The 19,270-nt window shown below is 66.8% G+C and overlaps 2 protein-coding genes across 2 annotated transcripts in view; one reads left to right on the top strand and one right to left on the bottom strand.

The window, feature by feature from the left end:
* The first annotated feature begins 1,982 nt into the window (after positions 1-1,982).
* TSSC4 (tumor suppressing subtransferable candidate 4) lies at positions 1,983-5,041 on the top strand. Its single transcript, XM_006736301.3, has 2 exons — positions 1,983-2,143; positions 3,515-5,041. The coding sequence occupies exon 2, from the start codon at positions 3,809-3,811 to the stop codon at positions 4,793-4,795; it is 987 nt and encodes a 328-aa protein (XP_006736364.1). The 5' UTR covers positions 1,983-2,143; positions 3,515-3,808; the 3' UTR covers positions 4,796-5,041.
* Positions 5,042-6,664: 1,623 nt separating this feature from the next.
* TRPM5 (transient receptor potential cation channel subfamily M member 5) overlaps positions 6,665-19,270 on the bottom strand; it is an 18,109-nt gene continuing 5,503 nt past the window's right edge. The window contains exons 5-24 of the mRNA XM_081798451.1: positions 18,652-18,835; positions 17,473-17,537; positions 17,117-17,308; positions 16,619-16,721; positions 15,248-15,366; positions 14,597-14,920; positions 14,389-14,553; positions 14,187-14,310; positions 13,726-13,871; positions 13,259-13,371; positions 12,963-13,055; positions 12,607-12,865; positions 12,356-12,474; positions 12,034-12,166; positions 11,761-11,935; positions 8,791-8,944; positions 8,179-8,360; positions 7,785-7,917; positions 7,250-7,322; positions 6,665-6,914 (exon numbers count right to left, since the gene is read on the bottom strand). Coding sequence (XP_081654577.1) covers positions 6,669-6,914; positions 7,250-7,322; positions 7,785-7,917; positions 8,179-8,360; positions 8,791-8,944; positions 11,761-11,935; positions 12,034-12,166; positions 12,356-12,474; positions 12,607-12,865; positions 12,963-13,055; positions 13,259-13,371; positions 13,726-13,871; positions 14,187-14,310; positions 14,389-14,553; positions 14,597-14,920; positions 15,248-15,366; positions 16,619-16,721; positions 17,117-17,308; positions 17,473-17,537; positions 18,652-18,835 — 3,102 coding nt within the window. The 3' untranslated portion in view covers positions 6,665-6,668. The remainder of the gene's footprint in view (positions 6,915-7,249; positions 7,323-7,784; positions 7,918-8,178; positions 8,361-8,790; positions 8,945-11,760; positions 11,936-12,033; positions 12,167-12,355; positions 12,475-12,606; positions 12,866-12,962; positions 13,056-13,258; positions 13,372-13,725; positions 13,872-14,186; positions 14,311-14,388; positions 14,554-14,596; positions 14,921-15,247; positions 15,367-16,618; positions 16,722-17,116; positions 17,309-17,472; positions 17,538-18,651; positions 18,836-19,270) is intronic.

Below are 19,270 nucleotides of genomic sequence, written 5' to 3' on the forward strand. Positions count from 1 at the left end.
GCTCTGCTGTGGCATCCGGAACAGCTCCGTGTACTGAGCGGCCCAGCTGCTCCCGCTGCAGGGGAGGGCCGGCGGGAATCCCGCAGTGCCCCTGGAGTGACCGGACATTTCTGAGGAGGGGCCGTCACCGCCCGTGTATATAACTTCTCCGGTATTACTCTGCTACACTATTAGCCTTTTTACTTCTGAGGTTTTGTTTTTGTCCTGAAGTTCCCCGTTACCTTTTGGGGCTGAAGTCACCTATAGAGGGCGTGTGAGCGGGCCTTGGGGACTGCGAGGCAGGGGCCCCCTCTGCTTCTGCGGCTGGAGGGGCTCTGCCTGCTCAGCCCGGCCTCTCCTGGGGGCCCCTCGGCCCACCACCCGCCCCCTGGCTGCACGGCTCATGCCTTTTTTAACCCTCGTTCCTCTCCCGCCACTTGTCTGGAGCCGGGTCTGCGAGCAGCCTTACACCTTCAGTGCACCTGTCCTTTCTAACTCGTCACCTTTCACTGTAATTACATCTCGAAAGTCATTCAATAAAGAAGGAAAATCCGGGCATGCTAACAAACTGCCTCTGTGTCTGCCGCGTCTGAGACCCGGGGGGCGGCTGGAGGGGCAGCGGGGCCGGCGCAGGGGAGGCACAGCTCTGTGGACCTGGCAGGGTGTGCTGGGGCCCCAAGAGCCCTCCACACAGCAGGTGCCGCCTTGGTGGGTCCTGCGTCACCTTCACCGGCCTCCACCCAACCTCACTCCCCCACTTACTCCCTGGGCACCACCGCCCATCGGGGGGCAGATGCCGTGGTGCAGGATGTGCTTGAGGTGGAGGGCCTGCAAGACTCCCCTTCCTCCTGGCGGACCGCTCTGTGGGGGACACGCACCGTCCCCTCCCACGCGCGGAAGGGACTCCTCCTGGCCCGTCTGGGTGCTTGTAAGTGTTCCACGGAGAAACTGGGTAGCTCCGGGCCTAAGCTGCATCTTGCGAGGGCTGAAGAGGAAGGTCTGAGCCTCCGCATGGGGGGAGCCCACCCGACCGTGATGGACTGAGGCCCAGCTGCCACCCCCGGGTACTGCTGGGTGATGTCACCACGAGCTATGCTAAACCGACCCCTTGAGGCCGCAAGCGCCGGCCGGGATTCATGTGGAGGACTCACAGCTGCCTCCTTTGAGGTTTATTTTGGAAACTAGCCCCAGCCTTGCATCTGGGGTCACCGGGTCTCAGCGGGGTCCGCCCCTCCTACCACGCCCCTCCGCCCTGTGTGCTGGGGTGGGTCTCTGGGAGAACAGGGTGGCCCACGGAGCCTCCTCCCGCTCACTTCCCCCTGTGCGACCCTGGGGCACCCTGGCCCAGGCGCACAGCGCAGCCAGCCGCATTCCGTGCTCCGGGGGTAGGCCTGGGGGCGGCCCCAGGCGCGAGGGGTCCCTGGGGCATCCTGGTCACACTGCACGGCGCAGCCGCAGTCCGTGCTGGGGAGGTTGGGGGCGCTGAGGGCGGGCGGGGGGTCTGGGGGCAGCCCCAGGAGCGAGGGGTCCCTGGGCTTCCCGACCACGCCTGGACTGCAGCCCCGAGAGCAGCGGGGGCCGGCGGGGGCGCACAGGCGAGTGCGAGTGGACGCGGCCAGTCAGGCCATCGCGGTGGGCAGGCGAGGCCAGGACGCCCGGAGGTGGAGACGAGCGCTCAGCGGAAACCCCAGCCCGCCCCGATCCCCCGACCCACGAAGGGCGCGGCCGCACGCTTCCGGCCGGACCGGAAGCACCCGGCAACGGCGCTGCGCGCGAGGATGCACTTCCGGTTCGGGGCGGCCGCTGTGCTCGCGACTTCCAGCAGGTGGCGCTGGGGCACCGGGAACGCGGAGGTGGCCGTTAGCCCTCGAGCATTCTGGGAGTCGTAGTGCTACCTCTTCCTCCTCCCTCTTTTCCCTACTCAATTCCGGCTCGTTGCGAGAAGGAGAGACGCCGTTTCCGGGGAGGGGAGGCTCGGAAGAAAAGTGAGGACGCATGCGCAGGGGCTACGCGACTCGACAGGCCTCGGGAGTAGCGGCCCAGTGTCTTGTGGGAGATGTAGTTCTTCAGGTGCGGACGCCGCGTCGCTGGGCCGGCGGAGGACTCGGTTTCCCGGGAGGCCGAGCGCGGCGCAAGATGGAGCCGGCCCGAGCGCGCCGATCCGGTAGGTTTGTGGTAAGGGAGTGCGGCGCTGACTCGCGGTCGCGTCTCTGGGAGGCCGCTGTCCGCAGCCTCCTTGCCCAAGCCCGGAGGCCCCCCCCAGAGTGCCTCGTGTCTCCGGTCCCTCGCGGCCTGGGCCTTGGGACCCCGAGCCTTGGGAAGCCTGGACCCTGTCCGGCCCAGGCCCCCGACGGAGCGGAGAAAGCGCGCGGCTCCGCTTCCGAAGGGGGGCAGCGCGCGCCGGCAGGGAGGCCAGTGGTGCCGCCCCCGGGCCCGGGCCGCAGCCCCCGAGCTCCCGGCCGCTGCACGCCCCTGGCCCGCCGAGCTCGCGAAGTTCGGAGAGAACTCCCGGAAACACCGTCCCGGACTCCGAGTCGGGGGGCCCTGTCCCTCCGGCCCCTGGAGAGTCCCACCGATCCGGCCGCTTGTCTCAGTCGCGGTGGCGAGCGCGGCGGTGGGGACCGCAGGAGCGCGCGTCTGGCTGGAGCGCCTGCGTGCCCTGCGGCGTGCCGTGTGAGCGGCACGCTGGCTCCCTCTGCGGCCTGCCAGCCCTGGGACGCGCTGGGGGGTGTGTTTCGCGCGCCCGTCCCCTCCTGGAGCTGTTCCCTCACTTGGGGGGTCGTGCCCCAGAGCAGTGGAGGTCTGGTCGGTGTTCGAGCGGCGGTGGGGGCTCTCGGCCGCTCCTGGCCCACTGCCTGGGCCTCCCTGGGCGCACGCACCACAGCGGGTCGCCCTGGACTAGGGGGGCTGGGTGGGTGGACGGGGGAGGCCGAGCTGCCCTCTGAGCCCGGAAGTGCCAGGTGCGAGGTGCCCGCCTGGTCACACTTGGGCCACTACATGAGTGTGGGTGGCACTTCTGGGCCCTGCTGGGAAAGGCGAGGTGTGTGCGGGCTTGCGGGGGCAGTGCCGCTGGAGGCTGCTGCGAGAGCGGCAGGGCTTGCCTCTGCTCCGCCTCCCTGCGGGCTTGACCCTCAGGTGCCAGGGACCCGGCTGCAGACCCCTGCGGAGCCCCCGGCCTCTCCCAGCAGTGAGGAGCGGACCTCCTTGCCCTGCACCAGCAGGTGGCCCGGTCTCCGTGGAGTACCTGGGACGTGCCCCGCGCTGTGCTGAGCGGTTAGGGAGCCAGCCCACCTGCTCGAGAGTAGCGGCGCCCAGCGCAGGCTGCTGCTCACCCGGGGCCAGGCCCTGGCTGCCTGCCTGCCACCGCAGCCCCACCCCCCGGCGGGCCCCAAACGTGACCCGGGAGTGTTGAGCGAGGCGATCTTTACCAAGGATCTGCTCTCGGGCCTGGCCTCTGTCTGGGCTCCATAAGCCCGGGACCACCCCTTGGGCACCTTTGCGGTCTGATCTGAATGTTGGCTCTTCCCGCCCTCAGCCCGCTGCCGCTGGGCAGCTGACGGGAGCCGGACCGAGGCCAGCACGCCTTTGCCAGCACTTCCCCCACCAGCACTCCAGCGTCCGCACAGACAGCCGTCAGACAACGGAGGTGAGCGGGCTTTCAGGGGACGGGCATCTCTGTCCTTCGCCTTGTAGGACATAGTTCTTCCTGTGGGTCCTGCCGCGGCCCAGGGACAGTGGGTCTACAGGAGGGACCTCTCCTAAGTGCCTGCGATCCTCAGAAACGAACTTCTTGGGCTGTCTGGTCTGGGTGTGGTGTGCCCTGGGACACATGTCTCAGGCAGGGGCAGGAGAGGCCCCGGAAGCCGAGCGAGGGACAGAGGATGACGCTCTGCCTTCTGACGCCGTCTCTCTCAGCGACTCAGACTCCGATTTCAGCCTGCCTGCCGGTGCTGAGATGGAAGCTCTGTCCCCAGGGGTGCTGCCTGGGGAGGCCCAGGGGGACTCAGACCCTGATGAGTCTCCTTTGCCTCCGAGGGGCCTCCCCACGGCCTCAGTGCAGCCATTCCACCTGAGGGGCACGAGCTCCACCTTCTCCCGGCGTAGCCACAACATCTTTGATTGCCTGGAGGGCGCAGCCAGGCAGGTTGTGCCCTCTGTGGCCCAGACGGGCCCGGGTGACGACGGGGGCTTCCTTCGGCCACCGGCACCCTCAAGCCAGCCTCCAGGAGAGGGCCCAGGCAGGGCTGGTCAGAGCCCTGCCCCCCCGAAGTTGCCCCCCGTCCCTGACTACGTGGCCCACCCTGAGCGCTGGACCAAGTACAGCCTGGAAAACGTGGCCGAGGTCAGCGAGCAGAGCAACCGGGCCGCCGCTCTGGCCTTCCTGGGCTCCCCGAGCCTGGCTGCCCCCAGTGACTACATGCCCTCTTTCAACCAGGATCCCTCCAGCTGTGGGGAGGGAAGAGTCGTCTTCACCAAACCCGCCCGAGCTGGCGAGGCCAGGCCTGAGAGGAAGAGGGCCCTAAGGAAGCCTGGAGAGCCGGGCAGGGCTGCGCCTGGGAACCTGGGCGCCGCAGGGGGCGAGGGCCCTGTGGAGCTGGCCCACCTGGCCGGGCCTGGGAGCCCGGAGGCTGAGGAGTGGAGCAGCCCCCTCGGGGGCCTTCAGGAAGTGGGTGTGCTGCAGGCCGCTGCCCACACTGGGTCAGCAGCCAGGCCCCCGGTGGTGGAGACTGTTGGCTTCCATGGCAGCAGGAAACGGAACAGAGACCATTTCCGGAACAGGAACAGCAGCCACGAGGCCCCAGGTGCCGAGATCTAAGAGAAGAGACTGACCAGGCTGGCGGAGGAGGGCAGCCAGGGCCACTGGGCACGTGGGGTGGCGCGCAGCTCGGGGCCTCAGCCCCTCGGGAAGGGAGCCAGCGGGCTGCCAGTAGGAGGTGCCGGCAGCCTGGGCTGGGGCTCAGGGTAGCGGTCTCTGAAGCAGACTCCTTGCCAGTGGATGGCAAAAACCCTGCCCACCATGTGCCCCTGGGGCAACAGTAAAGGTTTGGGGTATTCCTTTGGCTTTGTGTCTCTGTGTAGATCCATCTCCTCAGGACCAGTGTGCTGGGGCCTCGTCTGCCACCTGGCACACCCACGCGCCCTGTTCTCTCATTCGATCCTCCCCACCTTAGTGCCAGGGGGCATGGAGGCTTTTTAAATCAACGCCTGGGTTTATCAGCAGCCCGTCTTCCCAGAGGGACTGAAGCAGCCCCTCCTGGGTCCAGAGCAAGAGGTGCAGAAGGCCCCGGGCACCTCTAGGGGTGAGCTCATAATCCCGGCTGTCCAGCCTCTGCCCCCAACAGGGCTGGGGACAAGGAATCTTGATGAAATGGGTCTCTAGGAGGCCAGCATGTGAGTGGGGGCAGGGGCCCTCCCCAGCCCTGGCCACTCTTGCCCCTTAGCTCTGGCTTGCCTGGGCTGTGTGTGATGATGACCAGTGTCCTGGGACCACATCGCCAGAACAGCTGAGCTGTGTGCAGGGACCCTGCTGGTGTGCCCGGGCCCAGCGGTGGGGGAAGGAGCACTGGCCCCTGATGGTGCCAGGGAAGGCAGACCGGGACAAGCATGTCCCCCCTGTGCCTGGTGGAGGACATAGCAGAGACTGGCCAGCATGCTGGCCCAGCCCCAGGCCCCTGAGGGAAAGGGGGACCAACGTGGCTAGCCACTCGCCCTAGGTAGGGCCAGCACAGGAGCCTGGAACCCCCTCTCACAGGCAGGTAAACCCGCCCACTGCCCTGTGGCCTTTACTGACTTGGTGTGGGTGTGTTCTCTTAGGAGAAAGCAGCCGTGGGGCCAGAGGTGAGTCCTCTTGGGGCAGTGTCCTGGGGCTATGACCCAGGCTAGACCTAGTCCGGCACTTGCCATGTGAGCCGGTGAGGGTGTGCAGGGCTGGGAGCCGACATGCACAGTCAACACCCGGCTCCAGGTCCTAAAGGGCAGAAGTTCTAGCCGCTAGTGTTTCCAAAAAATGAGTTTTAACAGGAGACACAGATTGGGTAGGAGACAGGTATGGGCCCCAAACTGTTGACCACCAGACAGGAGGTGCTTCGGCCTAGGCCGGGCAGTTGTGGATGGGACCCAGGGGCTCCCCCAGTCTGGAGAGGGCCCACCGTGCGCCGTGCTTCTGCGTGGAGAGAGGTCCCAGGGAAGGTGCCGGGCAGGGCGAGGGGTGGTTTCTTCTGATGAGGGCACTAGAGCCACGTCCCATGAGGGCCCCACAAGAGGTGGGGGACATTCGGTGTGTCTGTAGGGCCTGGGATGGCTGGCTAAGAGCCGTGTCCCTGCCTGCCCATCATGATCGGAGCGCTGGGAGAGGTGGGCCCCGTGTGCGGACCGTCCAAGTGGTTCAGGTGTCTGAGAGCCGCCGGCCAGCGTCTGGGTGCTCGCTGCTGCCTGCATCCCCTCGGAGGCCAGCAGAGGCTTGCTGGTGTCCACCTTTGAAGGTCTGGGAGTCTGCTGAGAAAGGAAGACCCCTCAGCTGCTGGGTGTCCGGTGGGGCCAGCCCAGGCAAGGGAGAGGTGGCTCGCACACACGAGCACAGGACACGGTGGCCCCAGCCGGGAGGAGGTGGGGAGCCTCCAGAGTCCGAGTGGCCACGCCCTCGTGCCGGCTGAGGTGGGGGGCTCCAGCAGAGGGCACCTGCCCCACCCCTAAGACGTCACCAGCTGTGGGCCATCGAGGCCTGGGCCAGTCCTCTCCCAGGACGGGAAGGCAGATGACAGGGCACAGCGTGACAGTCCTCCGCCTGTCCCTGGGCCAGCCTGTGCCCCTTCCTCAGCTGTGTCTTCCCCGGATGCACACTTACTGCAGTAGGCGCCGTTCCGAGCCCCAGAGGATGGCGGGGGCATGGAGGACGGCGGGGGCATGGAGGACAGGAGCACCGCGCAGTAGTTGATCTGAAGGAGGAGGGAGAGGCATCCAGGGGGGCCCCAGGGCCCTGCTACCCCATGACCCTCCCCTCCGGTAGCTGTGCTGGAGGGAACGGGCGTGAGGGCGAGGTTCTAGGTGTGGAGAATGGACAGGTGAGGGGGTCCGAAGGGTAGGACCCCCTCCAGGGAGGGCATGCTGTCCCTGAAGTCACATATGGGGACAGGTACAGGTACTGCACCCCCCAGGGCCTCGCCCTGCCTGCTGAGCCGAAGCCTGGGTGCGGGCCCGGTAGTTTGGATGTTGGGGTGCAGGGCTGTGGGTGAAGGCCCCGGTCAGAAGAGCGCGTGGTCTGCCTGCCTACCTGTGACTCCAAACGCTTGATGCGCTTTTCTTGCTCTCTCAGCCCCCCGAGGTACTGGGCTACAGACTCCACCCTGCAGCAGAAGCTGGTGGGCACAGGGTGCTCCGCATTTGGGCGATCTCCCCATGGTCCCCAGATCTGGGTGCAGAGCCCTTCTGCCCTCCCTGGGAGCTCCGATGGGGCTGAGTGACTGCCAGCGAGAGTGGGCGACAAGGGCAGGCAGGAGGCCTGAAGGGACTGCTGGGATGGACCATATCGGGGGGACCCAGAGCAAGGAGGACCCCACCTATATCAGCCCCTCTGCCCCTCTCAGCTTCAGCCTCCCCAGCTCAGAACTGCGCCCCGCAGGCGGCGGCCACACCAGCTTTAAGGCCGCCAGCCGCTCGGTGGTGATGGGGGCAGAGGTCCCAGGGGATCTTACAACCTCTGGCACCCCGCTAGGCATCCGGCCGTCCCTTGGCAGGCCCTTCGCCAGCTCTGCCAGCCCCTCTTGGTGGCCCGCGGGGGACAGCCTACCCGTGCAGCCCCCACGCACCTGTGGGCGGTTTTCCGCAGCACCTCCTCCTCGCTGTCCTTCTTCTGCTTCTCCAGCTTACTCAGGTAGTTCTCCTTCTGAACTGCCTCCCAGGTGACCATCTTCTGGTCCAGGGGCTCCGGCAAGTCTCTCTCTGGGAAGGCCAGGGCGGCCACAGGCTTGGCTGGAGCCAGGTGGGCCTCGGGGCCAGGGGAGCCCAGGGCAAGCCCCCCACCCTCCGGATCGCTGCAGACGGGCCCGCGGTGTGAGGGGGAGGAAGGCGATGGGCTCAGCCTATGCTGGCGGGGGGCTGAGGAGGGGACCCACGCCTCCACGCGCCTGCCCACCCGGCACGTCGCCCGTCCCCTTCCATGCGGTCCAGGGCCGCAGGCTGTATCCAGCCCTGTGGCCTCACCCAGGTGCTTCCGCTTCTGCCCGGCCGCCTTCTGGAAGAACCTCTTGAGCACCAGGCTCAGGTGGCTGAGGAGGATGAAGGGCGGCGCCAGGGCGGGGCGCTCGTGGTACTCCACGATGAGGTGATAGCGCTGGAACTTCCAGAACATGTCGGCATTGCCCTGCACCACCTGGAACGTATAGCTGTGGGGCCCGCGTGTGGGCGGTGGAACACACATGGGCCTCCCGGGTCCTCCGTCCTGGTCCCTGCTGCGGCCCCACACCATTCCCAGAGGCCCCCCCAGTTCTGTGATTGTCTCCACTCCCTCATTGCCCTCCGCGGGGTTTGTCTAGAACAGGGTTCGCTCACGTGGGGTCTTCACCATCCCCTCTGCTCTCCTAGACAAGCCCAGGCTTCCCTGGTACAAACCTGCCTTGGGAGCCACCCTTCCCCATGCCTGTCATTCGCCCCACTGCCTCCTCGGGGCCCTGCCCTCCCTCAGCCTGTGGTCCAGGCTCCAGTCCCTCCGGGGGCGGGGGTGCAGAGAGGTCCCCGCAGCCCGAGGCCTAGAGGGCTGGGCACTGGGGTCCCTGGGGCCCCCCACACATGGAGGGAGCACAGGGAGCGGACCACCTGAACATGGCGATCAGCAGGTTCATGAGTAGCACGTTGGTGACCAGCAGGAAGGTGACTAGCAGGAGGATGACCAGCCAGTTGGCATAGAGGTTCGGGCAGGAGGGGGAGTCCTCCTGCAGCAGGGGGTGCAGGGAGCAGTTCACGTGGGCTTCTGAAACACAAGTGGCATGGTGGGGGCCGCCTCCCCATGACACCCTCTGATCTTGAGAGTTTCCTCGGGGTGAGGCCACCCAGGGGTGGAGGGCACTGGCCGGGTGACCCAACTACCCTGGTTGGCTGGGGATTATCGGGCTTAGCACTGAAAGTTCCTGTGTTAGGACACCCCAGGTCCTGGCAAACCAGGGAGACAGTCAGCCAGGGGCACTGGTCCCACTCCCCCACCTCCTCCTGACTGCAGTCACCAGAGCCAAGGCCATCTGGGGGATGGGGCACAGAGGACCCCAGTTTCTGCCGGTAGGTGTGTGCATTCCCCACCACCACCACCAAGGGCTGTGCTCGAAGCTGGTGTGGAGAGAGCTGGCCGAGGCGAGGGGTGACCCTGTCTCCCCCTGCAGGACTTGTCAGGGCCTTTATAACACTAAAGCCTGTCACGTGGCACCCAGCCGGGGGCGGGGGGCAAGTCTGCACCATCTCCAAAGCTCATCTGGCCACACCGCCCTTGACCCTGATTGCCACAGGCAGTGTGGACACAGAGCACCTCTGGGCCAGCTCACAGAACATTCTCCGGCCAGTGGGAATGAGTGTGCGATCTGGCAGCAGGCTGAGCTCTGCACCCTGGGCGGGCGTGCCCTGGGGGGCCCGGGGATCACAGCTCTGGGCCCTCACCAGCCAGCACCCCCACGCTCACGGGACAGGAGGCGTGGGAGGAAGGAGCAGAGTGTGAGCGCACAGGCCATGGGCGCCCGGGGTGCTTGCCGCATCTTCCTCAGGAGGGGGCCCGTGGCTGCATATGTGCGCGCGCCCGCGTGGACGCTGCCCACGCCTGCACGCTGGACCGTTCCCACGGCTGCCTCTCTGGGCATCTGTGCTGTGAGGCCTCGGTCTCTGTCTGCGTGTCCCCATGCTGTGCACACATGTCGGGCTCACAGGGCCTGTCTTCCTGTGTCCGTGTCTCCCCCCGCCCCCCGGGAGGGAGCCTCTCCTACTTTCCCCTGAGGGAGTTTTCGTGCTGGGCCACCCACGGGGAGCTGCTGAGCACGCTGAAGGGCGACGACCCTCCTCCCTCCCCCAGCGCCCACGCGCCGAAGCAGTGAGACCCCCGTGACCCCCAGAGGTGCCACCAGGCCAGGCTGGAAATTAAATTGTCCCTGGGGCTGAAGCCAGACTGAAGTCAGCCCCGGGGCTTCCCGCCTGGCGTGCAGGGACGGGGCGGGCAGGGTGGCACTCTGGGCCCCAGGCCCACCGGCTGCATGTGAGTGACTCAGCCTAGCCCTGCCGCCCCGTGGTGGGGTTACCGAGGCCTGAGCAGACAGGAAGCCCAGCCCCAAGAGGGGAAGGGGCCTGCCCGGGACCCTCAGGGAGCCGGCCCAGGCCTGGCCCTAGTCACGGGCTTGTTGCTACAGCACTCTGGCTGCCTGAGGCAGCCCAGGGGCTGGGGGGGAGGCCTGCACTCCCTCTGCCCTCCCTGGGTAGCCCCGGGCTCCTGGGGAACAGGGGCCGTGACCCCACCACACACCACTGTCCCCCATAGCAGCGTGTGGCTGGGGCCCAAGATGTGGCCGTCCGAGGGACCCAGCGCTCCCCGCCTCCCAAGGGCCCCCGCAGGACAGGGCGGCCAGGGGCCATACGGGGAGGGAGGCTGAAACTAAGGGCCTGGAACACTGCGGAAGAGCAAACACCGAAGAGTCACAGGGGGCAGCCCGCACAAACAGACCAAGGGAATGGGCCTACAGAACACCCCAGTTAGCTGATTGCCCTGGCGGTGGCGCCCCTCCCCATCCTGGCGGCCCGTGTCTGCGTCACTCCTACTCTCACCCCATTGACAAATCCATCCCGCGGGTGGCGGGCATGCTGACCCCGCCTCACTAGCTAAGGTGGTCGGGTCAGGCCTTAGACGCAGTGCGCCCGTGACTGCCCTGGGGCCCCGGGTGGCCCCGGTCCTGCGCCAGCCGGAGCAGACGCCCCTCCCTGAGTCCTCACGTGGGCCTCTGGTGCTGGCTCACCTTCCTTGAGGATCCGGTTCCCCCTCCTCCTCCTCCTCACCGAATCCTAGCCATCTCCAGGGCCTGTAGAGGTGTCTCTGGCCCCCACGTCAGGGCTCCCCTGCACCTGTCACCACCCAGCCCCTGACGGAGGAGCAGCTCCGCCTCCCGACTGTACCGCCTGCCTGGGAAATTCTTGGAGCCCCCACTGGCCCTCAGCCCGCACAAGGGCCAGCTGGAGACACCTACACCCTCTGATAGGCGCGCACACTTGGCAGTGGGTAAGGCACACACACTGGGGTGTGTCCCCGGAAGCAGCAAGGGCGCTGTCAGGAACGGCCTCTCGGTAGAGGGGCCTTGCCAGCAGGCGGGCCCAGGGCCCGGTGCGGAGCCTCTGGCAGAGGGGTGGGGGACAGGGAGGCCCGCTGGGCAACAGGGCCGCCCAGGAGGGCAGAAGCACCAGTGCGTGGATCGGCCCCGTGATGGTGAGGGATGGACTGGGATGGCCCCTGTCTGCTTTGCAGCCTCCTCGCGCCTCAGTTCCTAGCCTGGTGCCCCAAGTCTCGGGTCCCTGTGGTCAATAGAAATGAGCCCGGAGCTGTCCCTGGGCTGTGGGGCCTGGGGGCCAGCCTCAGGGACTTCCCCATCTCAGCTAGCTCCCGGCTGGGGCCTCATGTGACCCCAGAAGAGCCCTCAAGGGCCCCATGTCCATTGTGTTTTAAAAGGAGGCTGTAAACCGGACCCCATCTGGCTGCACCGCAAAGTGTGGGGTCCTTCCAGCCAGCTCAAAGGCGCGCCACCCCCCCACCCCCGGCCACGTGCTAACCATCGATCTCGTCCAGGGGGATTTGCCCGAAGATCTGCAGGTAGGGCCGGTAGAGCACGCGGCGGAAGACCCACTCCAGGCGCCCGTCGTGGGGGTGCAGCAGCGCCTGCGTGGTCACGCCATAGGCCACAAGCCACACGCTCAGGAAGAAGAGGAAGAAAAAGACGTCCTTCATCTCCGGGGGGGAGCAGAGTGTTAGCAGTCGCCCGGCTGGGGGACGCTCTCTCACCCACCACTGGAGCCAAGTGGGCTCAGGCGCAGCCGGCGGCTCACCATGCGCTCCACGATGATGATCTTGGGGCCCAGCTGCTTGTGGATGGCGAAGATGTGGATGAGTCGGAGCGTGAACACCATGAAGTCAACGGCAAGGACTGTGCGGCCCGCCTCAAACATGGAGGGCACCATCCTGGGGGAGGGTGGTGGTTGGATGGGCTGCTAGTGCCCAGAGAGGGGAAGGAGCGTCCTCCAGGACACACAGTGCGGGCGCCAGAGACAAGCCGGGATCTCTGAGGCCTTTCGTGGCTTCATCCTGCAGGTGGCCCTGCCCACCGGCCCAACCGAGCTGGCCCCCGTCAGGCCTCTGGGCCCCACAGACCTGCAGGTGACACCGACAATGAACAGGAAGATGGCCACCATGTCACACTTGTTCCAGTTATCTTCCACGTAGAGTGTGAACTTCTTCACCAGATGTGTGTCCTCGTCTGTGAAGAATCCCTGGCAGAGGGGCAGACAGTCTGCTGACAGCTCACTGGAGACAGCCCTGCCCAGCCCAGGCTGGGGTCGACGGGGATCAGGGCTCAGCCTGGAGCCGGGATCAGGGCTCAGTGGGCTCGGCCCACCACTGACCTGCCGGATCTCTTCCAGCACCAGTGTAAAGACCCAGAAGTAGAGGGTGACCTCAGGCCCAGATGGCCCCTGAGGAGGTGGCCTGAAGTCCACCAGCAGGACGTAGGTGAACAGGAAGAGGAAGGCAAAGTACATGACCACGTTCCCCAGGAACACGGTCACGGGCGCGCCCCAGAACATGCGCCAGCGTGTGAGCAGGAAGGCAGCACGCGGCCCTCGGTCGCCCTGAGCCCTTGGTGCCTCAGCCAACTCCTCCAGCCTGCAGCACAAGGAGACCACAGCCGGCGGTGAGGCGGGCGGCCCGTACGCCAAGGCGCGAGTGCCACCCCCTGGCCAGCCCGCCCCATGGCCCTCACCCGCTGCCCGGGCTGCAGAGCAGGCTCTTCTCCGTGTCCAGGCTGTCCAGCTCCTGCAGGCCCTCGGGGCCCGTCCTCAGCGGGACCTCCTCGCTGCAAGCACAGGGGACCCTCAGGGCCCACGGGGAGGGTACCAGCCAGCAAAGGAAGTGCTGAGTGCACTGAGAAGGTCAGCGCACAGCGGGGCGCACACGGATGCCGGAGACGCACCCCCAGCAGCACCCGCAAAGCCCAGGCCCACCCCCCCCCCCCACCGCCCGCGGCTGGCAAATGGCAGCTGCCTGCGCCCAACACACCTGAAGGTGATGAGGTTGGTGTAGATGAGGGCCGGGCAGAGGAAGGCACACAGCAGCCGCAGGATGGGCGTGCCCGATGCCATGTCCCCCCACCAGATCTTGGTCAGGAAGGCCTGAAATAAAGGCACCGCCGCTGGCCTCCCACCCCCACACCTTTGCTCACGCTGTGCCCAGCACCAGGCGCGCCCTCCCAGGCTCAGCCAAAGCCTCGCCCTGCATCCCGGTGGGGAAGACCCTCCACGGCGGGGAGGGAGGCCGGGTTTGGGGGTGCGGGAGGGCCGAGTGGAGGAGGCGGCACCTCTGCTGAGATCCGAGGCAGACAAAGGTCTGGCCAGGGGCAGCGAGAAGGAAGCCAGGCAGGTGCCTTCCAGGAGCAGAGCTCCCCTCCTGCGCCCCCTGCCCTGCGTGACCAGGACTTGAAGAGCGGAGGCGGGGGAGGCCGGCCCTCCCTGAAGCCAGACGCTCACCTGCACCCCATCGTGGGCAAAGAAGGCCTTGGTGTCGGCCTCGGTGGCCAGGTGCAGACAGGTGGTCCTGCTCCAGCAGCGGTTCCTGCGCACCAGCAGGGCGAACGCACGGTCCTCGCTGTTGCTGTAGCACTCGGAGAAGAGACCTGCCCGGGGACACCGGCCGCTGGTACCCACAGGGCCACGGCCCCCGGCCTCCTCCCTCCTGTGCCCGAGCCGTGCCCAGCTTCCCGCATGGACACTGGCCGTCCCCGCCTGCCCTGCCCTTCCCTGCCCCCATCGTCACCCCACGTGCCCCGACCGACCCCCAGCAGGACCCAGTGTGTGCCCAGGGCCACCGCCGAGGACCCCTCTGTCCCTCTGTTAGAATGTTAGGGTCCGCCTCCCCACTAGGAGGAGCCTCTGAGTGGACCCCAGGCCCCCGCTGCGTGCGGCGGCTGGGCACCAGGCCGGTGGCTCACCCAGGGCCAGCTGCTCGTACTTGGCCTCGCTCACGGTGCAGTGCACCCCCGCCCCGGTCTCCAGGCGCGACATCTCTCTGAGGATCTTGCAGGCGGCCAGAGCGGCGGCCACCCCCTCCTGGCCCTAGGAGGCAGGGTGAGAGGAGGCGGCCTGCCCCGCCCCTCCCCGCCCTCCCGCCCCAGGAGCCCGAGGCCAACCCACCATGGCCCAGAAGTAGGTGGCCATGTCCTGTCGGTTTTGCAGCACGGCCCAGAGGAACAGGTCCCTCCAGGGGTTCTCGCTCTTTCGGTTCAGATCCAGCAGCCACTTCCGGCCCTCGGGCCGCCTGGCCGGTCCCCGTTCCTGGAGGACAGGACCGTCAGCCTCCTGGCGGCCCGGCCCAGCCCCTCCCGGCCGCCGGCCCGCTCACCTCCTGGTAGAGCCCGCGACAGGCGTCGTGCAGGAAGTCCTTGAGCAGGCGGGAGACCTCGTGCAGGGAGAAGGCGGGCAGGCCCACGGGCGGCTCGCGGGCCTGCTGGGCGCCCAGGCCGGCCAGTGTCAGCCGGCCCTCCTCGTGCTTGCGCTGCAGCAGGTCGAAGAGCAGGCTCTTGGGGGGCGCGGAACGGTAGAGCTGCTGAAGCCGCCCGTACGTCAGGAAGTCCCCCACGTCAGCGCCGTTGTCCACAAAGAGTCGCACAAACTCGGGCTTGTCACTCACCAGCGCGTCCATCATCACCTCCTCCAGGTCACAGGACTGGGGCCGCCACAGGACACGCCCAGGTGGGGGAGACGGGCAGAGTGAGTGGGAGCTGGGGCACGGGGAGCCCCCCAGCTCCTGTCCCTCTGAGCCGGCTCTGGGCCACCAGGGGCCACCAGTCCTCCCTGGGGGCCGTGTGCGAGGAGCCCCCAGCAGATGCCCTGGCCTCCCGCCCCCGTGGGCCACAGCGGGCAGGAAGGGGCCCGTCAGTGGCCCTGGGAACACTGTCTGCCCCCAGACCCTTGACACGGCCCCCGCCCTGTGTCGCCCTGTGTCGGCCAGAAATGCGGCTCAGGAGGAATCAGCTGGCCGGCGGGCGGGCACCTTCCACTCCACGTCCCCGTTGAAGATCTCGCTCCTGGCGATGTCCACGCGGTCCCAGGCCACGGCCAGCTTGAGCTCATCCAGGTAGTCCCGTGCTTCCTGGCTGTGGCTCTTGCAGGCTGCGGGCAGAGCGGGCGGGAGGTGAGGGGCCAACCCAGGGGTCCACAGGGCCGGTGGGCACAGGGCCCCTCACGGTGGTCTTCCGGACACACAGCCCGGGAACCGCAGCCTGCTTCACACCCTCTGAATAATGGTGAGAGACTCCCAGAAGCCGGTGCTGGGAACCCTGGCAGAAACGCCGGCCCCGGGGACCCTGATGGGACGGGGTGAGCGGAGCTGGAGGGAGGGCACGGCCTGTCTGGCGGAGCGTCCCCTCCCTCCCTCCCTCCAGGGCATCCCGGCCCCAAACTGCCCCTCCAGGCCTGGGTCTATGTCTGGCTTCCCCAAGGTCAGTCCCTTGGCACGGCTGGTCTCCAATATGAAAAGCATGTCGAGTGACAGGTGGATGGTGAATCAGCCCAGTGTCGTTGACCAAGGAACAGGGAAACACAAGGCAGTCCTTGCACACCGTGGAAGATCCCTCAGCCTTAAAAAGCAATGAGGCACCCACCCGTGCCGCGGCCTGGGCGATGCAGTGACGGGAGCCGAAGGCCACACACCGTAGCCCATTGATAGGAAGGGCCCCAGAAGGGCACATCCGTCCAGGCAGAACGCAAGCCAGTGGGCGCCAGGGGCCCGGGAAACAGGGCGTGCCAGACGGCTGCCAGCTTGCTTTGGGGGCAGTGAAGGCGTTCTGGCATTAGATGGTGGGGATGGTTGACAACTTGCAAAGGGACTAAAAGCCCCTGGATTGGACACTTTAAATAGTTTCTTAAATTATGGTAAAACATAGCAGACCTAAAACCTGGCAAACACGACCCTGTGCGGATCTGTGGGTCATCTCTGTGTCGTTCCAGTTGTGTTACATGTGCTGCTGGAAATGTGAGCGCCGGGCCGCACACGCACGCACACTCGCACTCACACAGGTGTCCGCACACGTGCACACGCACACACGGGTGCTCACACTCGTGCTCACACGTACGCAGGCACACACACCCATGCACACATGTGCAAATGCACACACACACACACGGGTGCTCACACTCGTGCTCACACGTACGCAGGCGCGCACGCACACACAGCAGAGGGATGCCGTCCCAGGAGTCCCGGCTGCGGACATCCCACCTGGGGGGTGGCCCTGCCCCACGTGCCAGGCCCGCAGGGTGAGAGCCGCGATGGGACAGGGTGTGGGAAGCAGCCCCGCGCCAGGTGCAGAGCCCGGGGCCGTGGGGAGCAGTGGCTGGCCTCCCCGCCTCCACCTGGGGCCCTCACCTTTCACCAGCGCCTTAAGGATGACGGTGTCCAGCTCCTCGGAGCTCTCCTGCTCGAAGTCGTGCACGGTGAGCAGTTGCGGGTGGGAGGTGATGTTCTGCAGCTGGGACATAGGACAAAGGCCCTGAGGTGGCCCTGGGGGCAGAGGGCAGGCCGGTGGGCAGGCCACAGGCCCAGCACGGACGGAGGCACCGGCCGGGCACTTGGTGTGTGAGGCGGGTCCTAGCGAGCAGGCCAGCCGGCTGCCCAGGGCACCGGGGTAGCACCCCAGCCCAGGGGGCTCGCTCCCAGGTCCCTTGCTCCAAGGGCCTAAGGCAGAGCCAGCTTGGAGGCTTCATGGGGAGGGGGAGGAGCGTGGGACTTCTGTGTGGGCCGGGGGCATGGAGGCGCCCAGGAGGAGTTTCCCCCTGGGCCAGCCCCCCCACCCCCAGGAGAAGGGGATGGGACAGGGAGGAGGGCCTCGGCCTTTGGACCCCACAGTCCCTGGGAGGCTCCTACCAGCTCGGTCCAGTGTACGATGTCCTCCCAGCAGAAATGTTCGCCCGGAAACTTCTCTTTAAACTGCTTCTCGGCCACCTGCGGCACCAGGAGGTCGGGCTGGTTCAGCAGGGCGGCCAACACGTCCGCGATGCCCCCTGAGCCTGCCAGGATCAGCCACGGGGCAGCATGCTCCACGGCCCTGGAAATCCTCTGAGGCAGCACAGTGGGGAGAGTGGACCCCACATCAGCGTGGGTGCCGTCCTGAGCCCACATGCTGGAGGTGCCCCGTCCCAGGCCGGGGAGGGCCCTGCAGGCAGCCACGGCCGGCCCGGGGGGCTCCCGCCAGGCCCCCGCCCCCCCCTCCCCCGCCCTACCTCCAGGGTGCTGGGGTCACCATTGACCAGCAGACAGAGGACCGGGACCTCGATGCTGCTGGTGCCTGTGGACAGAGCTCCCGTGAGGTCTGCCCTGGTGCCCGGGCAGGGGGGGGCTGGCACCCTCCCCGTGGGGAGGCTGCCTGCTCAGACCACCAACCCACCACATTTTCTGGGCAAATGCTGGCCCAGAGGCAGGTTCTAGTGAACGTGGGCTCCAGGCTGCTCTTCACACACACCAACCCCTTCACCTGGGGACCATTTTGGCCACTCACGGCTATTCCCACAGAAAGGAATGTCAGTGAAGTCAAACGTGCAGTCCCCAGCCGCACCAGCCACAATTAGGTGCCCAGCATCTACCCCTATTGCGGCAGAAAGCTCTCCAGCTGCCCTGAAGACCGTTGGAGGCCCACAGAAGCAAGCCAAAAAGGTAAAGGAGGGGCCCGGCCTGTTGGTCCCCCAAACATAAACCAGAAACGAGACTTCGGAATGTGAAGCCAGCTGGTGCTGGGCAGGCAGGGGCCACCAGGCTCCCGGCAGGTGCCTCCTGATCAAATCTGGAGGCTAGATCAGTGTGTGGGGGCCATCCAGGCTTCCGCAAACCGGAGCACTGCACCACCTCTGTGGTTTAAACATGCCTTTGGTTGTGTTTTCATTTTTAAAGAACACTCAGTTGATAAATATTTTATATTGCTTATAAATATCATAAGCAATCATGTTTTGTGTATAAATTTTTGTTACACACCAGAGTTAATCCAGCTTTGAAACCCACCGCTGGCTGCGGCGGGGCCTATTCCTCAGGTAACGCTGCCCTCTGGTGGCAGCGTACCTCCTGGCTGGTACAGGGAAATGGGCCTCTCAAAACTTGCAGATCCGTTTTCTTCCCAAAGTCCTGAGCCCACAGGAAGAGCCTCTGGCCAGGGGCGCCCGGGTGCAAACATGCTGGCAACTACTCGGCCATCCGGCGGGAATGCCGCTGCCTGGCAGGGCTACACCCCGAGCTGTGCGCCCGCCAACCCGCTGGCAGCCTCCCATCCCAGCCCGGTCTCCGCACCCACGCATGCTCAGTGGCTTCAGCCCGGAATGCCCTACCCTGCCCACCTGTGGTCCTTCCAGCCCTGCCCACATGCTGTGCCCCCGGGACCCCCCCCCCCCCGCAGCCCCCTCCCCAGGCCTCACCCCCATAGCCAGTTCTCTGCTCCGAGATGTGCTTCTCCAGCCTCAGCCTCAGCTCTGTCAGCCCGTCCCCCTTCCCGGGGGGCCCAGGCTCCACCAGGATGAAGTGGGCCTGGTTGTTGTCCAGGGAGTAGAGGGGGCCCTGGCCGCTGCCGTCGTCCGTGGGGTAGTGGACGGGGCTGTGCTCCTGGACCCCCACCCCGCACACAGCATGAGGCCGGGGCGGGCCTGTTCCCACCCCCAGCCAGAGGGAGGGTCGCGCAGCAGGCGCCTGGGGCCCAGGGGCAGGCAGGGCGGGGAGTGGGTCCTCCAGACCCAACCCGGGCGGAGGAAGCTCCCCGCACTGCCCGGCCCTGCCTTAGACAGACCCTGGGCTGGGAGCCGAGCCCGCTCGACCGGGGTCGCCCAGGCTTGCTGTGACCGTCTGGGCCTCATCCTGGTCCTGGGCAGAGGGTCTGTCTGTGCTGGCCGCATGCCGGGCTCCCCCTCCTCCCCCTCCTCCCCCTCCTGCTTCCTTTCCTTCTTCCTTCCCCTCCCCTTTCCCCTCCTCCTTTCTCCTCCCCCTCCTCGCCCTCCTCCTCCTCCTCCCTCCTTCTCCCCCTTCTCCCTCTCCCCTCTCCCT

Source organism: Leptonychotes weddellii, chromosome 11 (genome assembly GCF_054177405.1).
Source record: "Leptonychotes weddellii isolate Sample4059 chromosome 11, ASM5417740v2, whole genome shotgun sequence".
In the NCBI taxonomy this organism is placed as follows: domain Eukaryota; kingdom Metazoa; phylum Chordata; class Mammalia; order Carnivora; family Phocidae; genus Leptonychotes; species Leptonychotes weddellii.

Bases quoted from the DNA above. Each gene is read 5' to 3' on its own strand.
- TSSC4 (XM_006736301.3), top strand. From the start codon at position 3,809: ATGTCTCAGGCAGGGGCAGGAGAGGCCCCGGAAGCCGAGCGAGGGACA.